The 12,336-nt window shown below is 42.4% G+C and overlaps 1 protein-coding gene across 1 annotated transcript; it reads left to right on the top strand.

Annotated features, from left to right (window-relative positions):
• Window positions 1–274: 274 nt before the first annotated feature.
• hspd1 (heat shock 60 protein 1) lies at window positions 275–11,996 on the top strand. The gene is made up of 11 exons (XM_061792990.1): window positions 275–434; window positions 1,345–1,520; window positions 2,558–2,893; window positions 2,970–3,065; window positions 3,597–3,690; window positions 3,798–3,966; window positions 4,054–4,153; window positions 5,127–5,372; window positions 5,441–5,615; window positions 9,016–9,194; window positions 10,913–11,996. Exons 2-11 carry the CDS (start codon window positions 1,347–1,349, stop codon window positions 11,072–11,074), a joined length of 1,731 nt encoding a protein of 576 aa, XP_061648974.1. The 5' UTR covers window positions 275–434; window positions 1,345–1,346; the 3' UTR covers window positions 11,075–11,996.
• Window positions 11,997–12,336: the final 340 nt, after the last annotated feature.

Genomic DNA, 12,336 nt, shown 5'->3' with positions numbered 1-12,336 from the left:
TTGGGGGGTTTTAGTGAAGTTCCGCGTTGAGCAACATTGCACAATGTCAACTTTGACCTCTGTTTTTTTCCTCCAATAGCGAGGAGAAATTTCTGGAAAAGTCAGCCCCGGAACGAGCATTCACTTATCTAAACTCGACATTCCTAAAGTAATGGGACAATATAGCATCATGGTTGTCTTTTTTATGATGAAATAATGATTCCGAGAGAAAGCTGCCTTAATTTCCCTAAAGAACATTGTTCAAAAAAACAGTACTTGTCATGTCAGGTATGACATTATTCAGAGTTTGGGGTGCGCCGGCGAAATACCCGGATGTGTGATAGGCCATGTGCACTTCCATCCAGTCGGCTCTCCTCACCTCATCCAGTCGTTATATCACCTCGTCTGCCAGACGTACCTCCGCCGTAGCAGCGACAACAACCCAAACCACGCAAGTAAGTGTTCACATTCTTTCAATTATCTTATGCCAGCAGCTCCAGCTAATAGTTATAGAAGCTGCGCTGCCTCATAACGAAACTATGTGCCGAGAAGGTAAAACTGGGACTAGCTAGCTAGCTTCACTTGCTTCTTGCTACCAGATTTGACCACTTATCTGCAAGGCCACACTTACTTAAGTGTGTTTTAGGCTTAAGTAAACATGCTTAACGTAGATAATGTCACACCAGAGTTTTTGAATGAAAATAATGTACTTGTCCCAAACGTTGTGAGTATCATGTGCAGGAAGCGTGACTTTAATTTGGTGCTTGATTATTGCTTTCCTCGAGGAAATGATAATTGTACCGTAGTAGTGCTTGCCCGTCAGGCGTGGAGAGATGGAGAGTCACTTCTTGCGCATGCGTACTTCATATTTGACCTTGTGACGCACGACCCTGCTGGAGGACACGTGGGTTAGGTAGTTAGCAATGTCACGTTTAGCCTCCCCATTTCATCGACCGGTTCATCCACTATCTTCTTAAGCATTTATACAAAAGGCAGCAGCTTTAGGGCAATGATGAGGGTATTAATTGTACCCATGAATAAGAATCAAAAGTACAAGGCTTTGAGAGAGTGTTTTTTATTAGTAAGATAATTAAAAGATATGCTTCCAACTTAGCAATTGCATACAAAATACTAACAGTTGAAATTCATTCATTCATTGGATTCCTGTACTGCCTATGGCCACAAGGATCACCTCTGTGTGGTGGTGTGAAATGGACAAATGGACTTAGAGAATGATTGTTTACTCGTACTTTGCTTCCATTCATGACTTGGCAGCCACATCCATTTTTTATTTTAATTTAACCAATCCATACCACATCACGGCAGTTGTTAATACACAACTATTCTTCTTCTTTGTTTCCGCAGACATGTATCGTCTCCACGCAATCATGAAGCAGGTGAGGCCCGTGTGCAGGACTCTAGCGCCTCACCTCACGCGTGCCTACGCCAAAGACGTCAAGTTCGGCGCAGACGCTCGCGCCCTAATGCTGCAAGGTGTTGACCTGTTGGCTGATACAGTCGCTGTCACCATGGGCCCGAAGGTACGACGAGAACACACAATTTGCACACAATTTGTTAAGGCAATTGGTTAAAAGAAAAAGAAATGATTATTCAAGGTTGTAGTATAATTAGCTGCATTATTCATGTTTAAATAATGTGTCAAACTCAAGATCACTGTAAAACCATTATTATTATTTTTTTTTATAGTGCTAGCCTCATTAGGTTCACTGGGAGCCTCTCCCAGCTGACGTTTGGCGAGAGATGGGGTACACCCTGGACTGGTCACCAGTCAATCGAGTAGCTCAGATAGACAATCATTCATATGCACATTCCCACCCATGGACAACTTAGTCTCTAAAGAACCTAGCATGCATGTTTTTGGAATGTGAGAGGAAGCTGTAGTTCCCGAAGAAACCGAAGCAAGCACAGGGAGACCATCAAAATGTCACACAGAAAGGTCATGGCTCAGATTTGAACCTCATAAATGTGAGGCACACATGCTAACCACTAGTCCGCTGTGCTGACCAAACATTTTATTCTCCCAGCTTTTTTCCCCGATTTGAGGAGGGGCACTGAGTTGGGCTGGGTTGCTCCCCCATAGGCTATGTTGCCCATACTGCCCAAACATCAAAACAAAACAAAAACAAAAAAACAACCTTAAGTATAATGTGAAACTGAGTGTCCAAGATGAGCCTCAAACATCTAATTATTAGTATAACATTATAAAAGCTAAAAATTATAAGCACATTATAAAATAAAGGTAACTTCTGTCAAAACAATGAAACGGTGGACCTTAACGTTGATAACAAGTGATGACCTTTTTTGAGCACTAAAATTATCGTTTAAAGGTCAACTGGTATTTCATGAGTACTAGCTGCATATTTTTATTGACTGCTCATGCGAACGTTGATGGTTGTACATGTCAATCATTAGACCAGCAACACTGTATCCCCAATGAAAAAAAAGCCTCCAATTCTATAATTGAAAGGTAGCAATTATATGCTGTTGGGCATTCGCTGAACAAATTAATGTATTGCTTTTATTTATATATAAATCAACTCTGCAACGTCTGTTTCAGGGCCGCACAGTCATCATCGAGCAGAGCTGGGGTAGCCCGAAGGTGACCAAGGACGGCGTAACGGTGGCCAAGAGCATCGACCTGAAGGACAAGTACAAGAACATCGGCGCCAAGTTGGTGCAGGACGTGGCCAACAACACCAATGAGGAGGCGGGCGACGGGACCACCACTGCCACTGTGCTGGCACGCGCCATCGCCAAAGAGGGCTTCGACACCATCAGCAAAGGCGCCAACCCCGTAGAGATCCGTCGCGGTGTCATGCTGGCCGTCGAGACAGTCATCAGCGAGCTCAAGTGCCTCTCCAAACCCGTCACCACGCCTGAGGAAATTGCACAGGTGAGTGTTCATGATGAGAAGAATGTCAAAATGTCTTGAATATAGATCAATGCATTTTTGGTGTTTTTTTTTTTAGGTTGCCACCATCTCAGCCAATGGCGACACAGAGATTGGGAGCGTCATCTCCAACGCCATGAAGAAAGTTGGTCGCAAAGGAGTCATCACTGTGAAGGTGAGCAGCATTTCATATCACTTTGAGACAGTTAAATAGTAGGTTTCACTAATATATAAAGCAGAGGTACTCATTATGTGGACTGTGGTCCATATCTGGACCCAGGCACCTTTTCTATTACAGTATTTTGACATTCCATTGTAATTTAACCTGTGCAATTGTTGGGATTTACAGTAGTGGTATCACAGTACTAAGGTTTCAGGTTCAAATGTAGGTTTGGCCTTCTGGTCTGGCATTTAGATTTTCTTCTGTCACCGCCAACATTTCAATTCTAGTTCCATTCTAGGTTCATTTGAAGACTCTAAATTGTGTGAAAATCAGTGTTAATCTTTTCCATAGGAACTCAGTCACCTTGCCATGGGGGAAAAGGGATTGCTTCCTGTCAACCGTTCATTGCTACCGCAATTTCTTCCTTTTTTACTTTTGCTGTATACGCATCTAACTGAGCCATTGTCATTTTGTCTCACTGTACCATGTGTTTGAATGACAGTAAAGGTGTTCATAAAAATGGTCTCTATTGTACTCTTCTAGGATGGAAAAACTCTTCATGATGAGCTGGAGGTCATTGAGGGTATGAAGTTTGACCGTGGTTACATCTCCCCATACTTCATCAACACCGCCAAAGGTAAGAAGCCTTTTTTTTTTTTTTTAACCATCCCAACTGCAAAACAACGTACTGTATAGTTGCTTCGAATGACAGTGTATTATTGACTGTATATTCCTATTGTGCAGGTCAGAAATGTGAGTTCCAGGATGCTTACCTGCTGCTCAGTGAGAAGAAAATCTCCAGTGTCCAGAGCATCGTTCCCGCCCTGGAGATTGCCAACCAGCACCGCAAGCCTCTGGTCATCGTGGCCGAGGATGTGGATGGAGAGGCCCTCAGCACTCTGGTTCTTAATAGGTCAGCTTTGGAAAAACAAAATACATTAGACACTCGTATAAAAAGAAAAGAAGAAAAAATTACATTGGTGTGTTTGTCACTGTGTAGGCTGAAGGTTGGTCTGCAGGTGGTTGCAGTCAAAGCGCCAGGATTCGGGGACAACAGGAAGAACCAGCTGAAGGATATGGCCATCGCCACCGGGGGCACTGTAGGTCCAGTTTTCTACCTTGTACAACAAAGTCTGAAGAGAAAAATGAATCATTGTAAAATAAAGTACAACTACTCACCTTTCGGAAAATATACATTTGTACATTTTATCGAACATCTTAACTTTAATACAAACGCAAGATGACATTACTTAAGTTTGCAATAAAAAACCTAAACTAAAAATAATTTCCTGTCAACAATAATATAAGAATAAAATAAAGTGAAACTAATCATCTTTGAAGACATTTGACTGAAGCTTAACTGCTAAATTTAATTACTACAGATGGGCCTAAAAACATTAATTTCACACAAATGATTTGAAATGATTGATTAATCATCAACTGATCATGTAAAGTTCCAAATGGATTGACCTGCTTGTCAGTAACCAGCGGAGCTTGATCTGTCTCAGCTAATTTTCTTTCGAAAATGTCTTATTTAAATTGATATAAATAATTATTGGTAAGTGATAAATTTTCTGATTTCATAAAGGAAATTTTGTTGAATGCCCATAAATGTTAAATGTACTTGTGAAAAGGAGAGCTAAACCCAAGCTGTCAAAACTTTATATTTTAAATGTGGATTTATTAGCTACGAAGTATTTCCCCCTCCCCAAAAGTAATGTAATTATTTATTTGTAAAGTTTCAAAAATTGAATGATCTCTCTTATGGGAGGCTGTAATTTTTAGGACTTTTTACACTCAGCAGAATGTGAAGTGTATTTACGTGTTGTTATGGAGCTTTATTTACTAAGAAAACCGTCCGACGTTAGTAAATATTCAGCAAGCAACATATATATTATCGCTGTCGGGCTGAATCCTTCCATCTCTAAAATCACTACTTTTATTAGAAATTTGGGGAGGGGGGACACCAACTTGCTTACGTTACTAATCACTGCATCTTTCAAGTTAGTATTAGCTTTGAGTTTTGAACCACATCGTCCCATTTGTTTGACATCTTATGGGTGTGTTCCTCAGGTGTTCGGTGACGATGCTGTGGGCGTGGCTCTGGAGGACATCCAGGCGCACGACTTCGGCAAGGTTGGCGAGGTGCAGATCACCAAAGACGACACGCTGCTCCTGAAGGGCGCCGGTGCACCTGCCGACGTGGAGAGGCGGGCGGCCGAGATCGTGGAGCAGCTGGAGAACACCACCAGCGACTACGAGAAGGAGAAGCTCAACGAGCGTCTGGCCAAGCTTTCGGACGGCGTGGCCGTGCTCAAGGTGCGCATGTGGGGAAAGATGTCGTAATCGTCACAAACGCGGTGCTAACATAAGCGTTTGTCGTGCAGATCGGAGGGACGAGCGATGTAGAGGTGAACGAGAAGAAAGACCGCGTGACTGACGCCTTGAACGCCACGCGGGCAGCTGTGGAGGAGGGCATCGTGCCCGGCGGCGGTTGTGCTCTGCTGCGCTGTATTCCCTCACTGGACACCATCAAACCTGCAAATGCCGACCAGAAGATTGGTTAGTAAAGTGCTGGCACGTGGATGCCATCTTTGAATCACTGACTTAAACCTGCCACCCAGCAAAGCGATGCAGCCGTACCCGACTGAACACACGCGCTGTGTGCAGGGTTCGGCAACTAGTTTTCAAGAGTGGCCGATCACTTGGGCACTGGTTTTGTGTACGTTGTGGCGACATCACAGATTGCAGCCTATCAAAATGCCCATAAGCGTTCACAGAAAATAAAGTTACATTTCTCGATTTTAAGCTAGTGAGACCCCACCGACCGCTGCGTTGCCGCCAGGCCATACAAGCAGCCTATACAGCATATAACAACATATAAAATACTCATATATTGTTTTAATATAGTACCTTACTATATTTATAATTTTATATCCACCTGTGGAGGAAATGGCAAAGCTATTTGCCACCAAAATGTACGCTAGTGATTTACGTCCTGCTTCGGGTGCATTCAAGTGAATGGAGGTGAGCTGAGCCTCTTATGTGCCCACTCATTTATTCACGGCCACGTCCTTTCTCTGTTGCAAATCCCCTTCTTCCTCGACTGTTACTATATCTTTTTATGAGTTAGTAAAAGTGATAAAGTACAATGTACTGTATGTCCATCCTCAAAACCCAATACAGGCTCGCCATTTAACGTTGCAGGACATCTATAGATCATATCGCTCAGTGTGGGGTAATTTCTTTGCGATGCTGCAGTCGAAGTCTGGTACGGCCACATCACGAGGTGTGCAGCAGGCCTTAAAATGAAGGATTTTAGGAATAAATAATCAGTCAATAATTTTTTTAAATAGTATTAATTTTAGAAGGCAGTTAAACCCCTGCATACTCGTGCTTCGGCATTCTCAAATTCACCTATTAAGCAAATAAAAGTATTACTTTGGCGCTGTTGTGGCATTTTGGTGCCAAGAAATTACATTATGTTGACGTGCATTGAGGAACTTATTTAAGACAACAGTAGTGCTTTGCCGCCTTGTGGCTATCTTTACAAATATAAACTTTTTGGGGGTGTGGCATCAATGACTCATAGAATTTCGCTATTCACGGCAGGGCTGGGTAAACGTGGCGGAACGCTCTACTTCAGAGCCCAATTTCCACTATGAAATTACAAGATAATATTCCAGTAATTAATTCAAAATGTGCCTTCTAAAGTAAGAACATAAAGGCAATGGAATGTGAGACTAAGAGAAAATGTCTTTGGCCATTTGCAGACAAACCAGTCAACCCAGTTTTATTGCCTGCTTGTGAGCCGTATCGTATTAACAGTACGTGAACATACCTCAAGCAAACCTTAAACGAACGTCCTCTCCTGTCCTGAGCACCGGTGACCACCAACACGTTTTCCCCCATTTTGTCCTTATAATACAAAGTCGGCCCACTCCGCTCTTGTTGTCGTCGCCACGGTAACGCGTGTATCCGCTCGCATTTGAGTTGACAAGATAAGGCCCAATGATCGTAAAAAAACGGGGTGCGGTGGTATCGGAACACAAGATTTTATTGCAGTAATCTGACATAGTGCAATCGTGAAAGAGCAAATTTTTCTTGTAGTCTGATCCGGGGCATTACGTGTTGTCTGTCTCAAACAGGTAGTCTGTCCCACACCGCCGACATGTTTTTTTAAAAATAACGTTACTGGCCGTCAAATATTTACAGTACTACGTCAAAAGTCACGCGACAAGACTAAAAATAAACTACCGTATTTTTACGACCATAGGGCGCACCGTATTAAAAGGCGCAGTCTCAGTTACAGGGTCTATTTCTGTATTTAACACATACATAAGGCGCACCGTATTATTGGGCGCAGGCATGGTAAAACATACGCTAGCTTAAAACATACGGTAGCATGCATGCACGCCAAAATAATGTTTTTAAAAAGGCAGCGGGAGCACAGCTGAGTTTGGTTGTACTTTATTGAAGTATTTAACAATGTACTCACGTTATTTTTTGATCAATCTTCATCCACAAATCCATCAAAGTCCTCATCTTCTGTATCCGAAATGAACAGCTGGGCAAGTTCTCCATCAAACACGCCGGGTTCCCTCTTGTTATTGTCAGAGTCAGTCTCGTTGCCGGGGGGCTGTTCACCAATGATGCCGGCTTTCACGAAAGCTCGGACAACAGTCAAAGCAGATACCTTAGCCCAAGCATCCACAATCCATTCACATATGGTGGCGTAACTTGCCCGGCGTTGCCTCCCAGTCTTAGTTGCACTTGGTTTTTCACAGCGGCTGGGAAATGGGCGAGTCACACATCAACTTCGGCTGGAAACTTTTCTTTAGGCAGCGTCTTTCTCTTAAAAATCACCATAGGTGATTGACAGTTTCTGTCCGACTTCTTGTGCCCCGTTGTGCGTATCGCTACCGTGGTCGTCCCCTTCTCTACAGTGTGGTTCACCGGGATGTCGAAAGTGACCGAAAATGAGCGGCACCTCGTCCATGTTGGTGATCTGGTTGGGCTGGATGTGTTTGTCGGCAATCTTTTCACTGCAGTAGGAGCGGAAGATGGCCAGCATTTCTGTAAGGGTTATTGCCCTCAGTCGAATGGTGACTGTAGAGACTCTTCTCCCGGCTGACTTTTAAGTGCGCCTTACGGTCGTGAAAGTACGGTAGCTTTTGGATTCAAATATACTGTGCGCGCGGCGACGCAGAGTAAATGTCTTTTGCGGAGCGATCGGATCGGCAAATTATGACATTAAAGCCGGTCAGCATAAAATGCTAAATATCGGCTGATACCGATCAGCCCGATAAAATCGGTGTAAAGTCTAATCATATATAAGCGATATAATGTCTGTGTCAACAAGGTTTTGATTTATTTATATAAAAGTTATCTGGAATGTACAGTGGACGACTGGTTAGCACAGCTGCCTCACAGTTCTGAGGACACAGGTTCAAATCCAGCCTCGCCTGTGTGGAGTTTGCATGTTCAACCATTTAGAATCGTGAAGCATTCATATTGGTTATAAACATGGCTTATGACCAAAGCAAACCATTTTGATGTACCTTACTTCCTGTTTTGATTTCTTCTGTGGCTGGTTTAGGCAGCAAAATTTTTGAGTTGAATGACATGAGTCCTCTGCTGGTTGTTACCACGTAGTGATGTCAAATCCTTTGTCCTAAACTAATTGCTGGGTAGTGAAATCGTTTATGTAGAACAAACTCATTTGCTGCCTAAACAGGCAGCTGAGGAAAACGAAGTGGGAACCAACCATTTAGTGTGGAACCATTTGCAGTATTTTTTATTACAACACGAATGGAGTATACGGACAAGTACAATAATAAAAACGGAAGTTTATTGCAGTGCATTTTTTTTTTTTTTAATTTAAAAGATGTGAATCCATTAAATATATTCTCAATAAATTTAGACTGCTGTGGTCTAAGCATCTTTTTATCTTTCCTCTCAGGTGTGGACATCATCAGGCGGGCGCTGCGCATCCCCGCCATGACCATTGCCAAGAACGCCGGCGTGGAGGGCTCGCTGGTGGTGGAGAAGATCCTACAGGGGCCTGCCGAGGTGGGCTACGACGCCATGCTGGGAGAGTACGTCAACATGGTGGAGAAGGGCATCATCGACCCCACCAAGGTAAGTTCTTCTTTGTACATTGTAGTTTGTCCCAAAGATAGAAAAAGGGGGGAAAATGGGGGCGGGGGGGGAAATGGGACAATTATGTTACTGTAATGCCCGCTCATGTGGGCAAAGTGATCCACAGTCACAAATACATTTTCAGCAGTTTTGTGAGCTGGACAACTTGAGGCAAAAATCTTTGACATCAAGTTAGTCCTCGTCGCCAGTACTTGACACTATCTTACGGCCGTTTGACACATCTGCGACTCATGTGAGTCAGGATAAAAAGTCTTTGTTCACAATTTTCTGTCATTGCGTTAATTAACGTTTTATGTATCAAACATACTAGTATTGACTGGTCGTTATCGGTGAGTACTCGTACTGCTGGAATTCTAGAAATAAAGCCAAAACGCACACCTTAGACGCTCACACACAGACTAACGCGACCAAGTTGGGCCAACCCCACTTCAGCTTCTGACATTAATCACTAGGCCACATCCCTTAAAAGCAGACATCTAGCACAAATACTACAGTATGTACAGTAATAACGTTATAAGACCAGTTTGTCTTTACATTGTTTTATGTTATGTAATACAGTAGGGCTGCACAATATTGGAAATATATATATATTTTTTTAAATCCTGTGTGATATATATATATATATAATAATTTTTATTTATTTATTTATTTTTTAAAATTGAGCGGAATAGAAATGAAGCAGGAAACAGTTTCCCGCGTCCTCTCTCATAGTTATCATACAAGGACATAAGTATACAACACTTCGGGCCGCTCCGTTTGTTCTTTGAAGCGTTGTAATAAACAGGTCCCTCTGCTGGTCACTTTTAGTATTACAGTTGATTCACTGTATATTCCAGTAACCCAACATTGTAGCAGACCCTGCAATGTGACTATTGCACACACGAACAATAGAGACTTTGAGACTTTAACTTTTTTAGGTCAATTAGGATTACCAAAATTATTTCTTTTTGCTAAATGCCAGAATAGTGAGCTTTTTAGTCAATATATACACACACAGTCATGCTAAAAAATATTGGCACACACTGGGTGCCAGTATTTTTTTTAGCACGACTGATAAGATTGTCATATCAGATTATCCTTAGGCCTGATGTGTGTTAAGAGTGGATTCGTCCCAATTTTAAGGTCCGAAGCATGTTGGCCTCGACGATCTTAAATAATCAAGATTTTCGACGAAATGTCTTCGTGTGTGTGTGGGGGGGGGGGCCGACTTCTCGTGTCATGACCTTGTGATTTGTGACGTGGAATAGAATATACCCGATGTTTTTTTTTTCTATAAAAGTGTGTTCTCCAGACGGCAAGAAGTATTTACACGTAGTTTTTTGTGGAGAACGCCATTTTATAAGGCTCCCAGCTCCGGCAACGTTCGGGAATTTTTGGGAAACATCGGCGCAAAGCCAGAAGTGTTTCATCTTCATTGGTTTTGTGAGATCATGTGTGATCACACGAGATTTCGAGTACGGGGTTTGAACAGAATCTTTGTGTGTGTTGACATTATCGGAGCACACCACACACACAATACAACCACAACTCTTGAATGCCCCAATTTTTTTCATCTTTGTGTGTGGGGTCTGTCACAGATTTAAAAAAAAAAAAAAAATCTTTTAAGATTATTTAAGTTCGTATGTAAGTCAAGCTACAACAGTTTGCTGCATGTGTGTGTTTCACAGATACGCTGACACGTTTTTCTCTCTGTGCAGGTGGTGCGGACGGCCCTCCTGGACGCGGCGGGCGTGGCCTCGCTGCTCTCCACTGCTGAGGCGGTCGTCACGGAGATCCCCAAGGAGGACAAGGAGATGCCGGCCGGCGGCATGGGCGGAATGGGCGGCATGGGCGGCATGGGGGGCGGTATGGGTTTCTAAAAGGCAACCGCCCGGCTTACCTCGTCCCCTTCACAACTGTATAGACTAAACAAAATGGCGCCTCTGAGACTCTGCAGCCATAACTCACTGAACCCGACCGACAGGAAGTTGGCACTACAAGTGGTTAACCCCTCGATTTGCCTACCCGAAGGAGCCAGCTTCCGGGAGGAGATCCGCTTGTTTTCCACATCAGTTAATCCACAACACCCTGTAAAATATGTGCAACTGTGTAGATGGGGGGGGGGGGCATTTTCTTCCCCTGCAGGAACTCTCCACCAAGTTTACAGTAGCGGTGCCCTCTATGGGTCGGGCTTATGTTGACCAGTTCACTAGTAAGTCAAGCTCACTCCCAAGAGTTAGATGTGAGGATTTGGTAAGGATGATAACCATCAGTCAAGGGTCATTGTTTGGATCTGCGTGGACTTCCTGTAGTGGAAATCTGTCTCAACTTCCTGTAAAGATCATGTTTAAAAAATTTTAAAAAAAAAGGTAAAAAAAATAAGCAGAGTGTGGAGTGACGCCAGGAATGTGTCGCTGTCATTGTATTTGTCTTGACTTAATTTGTTTTTTTATATATGTATGTCATGGTTTTGCCCTGCTGATGAAGCAGGTGTTGCTTTGATTTAATTAAACCAATTTTTCAAATTATTTGGGTTTCATTGTTTGCTTGATTGTGATTATATACAGAGTGCCTACAATGTAATAACCCAAATGAGGTCTGTTTACAAAAATTATTTCATATCTTGATTTTTGAGTCTATTAGTAACAGGACAAGACATCATCCTGTTAAGACCAATTATAAAAAAAATAACTGCATTTAAAAAAAAAGAAATGCCACACTAGCAGTGATGATTCATTTTGTAACGTAGTCATTTTTTTTGTTTCCCTGTGTATATTCAATAAATGCAAATTATTCTGTTGACCTCTGGTTCTTTTTAATAGTTGCAAAGGTTTATGCATTTTAAAAAAAAATAGCATACAAGCATTGAGTGTTCGTTTTATGATGTATACTGATTAGTGATTGTTTCGCTGTGCATATTCAATAAATCAAAATTGTTTGCCTCAGGTTCTTTTAATAGTTGCCATCAATATCAATCTTTGTTCCTTTTAGGGTGCAAGTAAACAAAGTAAAACTACTCCCCCTGGCATGTGTTTGCAGAGCAATGAGTGGCATTTTATGGGTACAGCCAGAATGGGGTGAAGTTTTATTTCAATGTAATTACTTGTATTGTTCTGAGCAGCCTGATGTTTTTCTGTTGCAA

Source organism: Phyllopteryx taeniolatus, chromosome 12 (assembly GCF_024500385.1).
Source record: "Phyllopteryx taeniolatus isolate TA_2022b chromosome 12, UOR_Ptae_1.2, whole genome shotgun sequence".
Lineage (NCBI taxonomy): Eukaryota > Metazoa > Chordata > Actinopteri > Syngnathiformes > Syngnathidae > Phyllopteryx > Phyllopteryx taeniolatus.
Note: the sequence above shows the minus strand (reverse complement) of the source record. Positions and strands in the feature narration are given on the sequence as shown.

What these genes read in the sequence shown, in the direction of transcription:
- hspd1 (XM_061792990.1), top strand. Translation starts at nt 1,347, where the DNA reads ATGTATCGTCTCCACGCAATCATGAAGCAGGTGAGGCCCGTGTGCAGG. An exon ending in CGCCTGAGGAAATTGCACAG is followed by an intron (nt 2,894 to 2,969) that starts GTGAGTGTTCAT and finishes TTTTTTTTTTAG; the next exon opens with GTTGCCACCATCTCAGCCAA. An exon ending in AGCACTCTGGTTCTTAATAG is followed by an intron (nt 3,967 to 4,053) that starts GTCAGCTTTGGA and finishes GTCACTGTGTAG; the next exon opens with GCTGAAGGTTGGTCTGCAGG.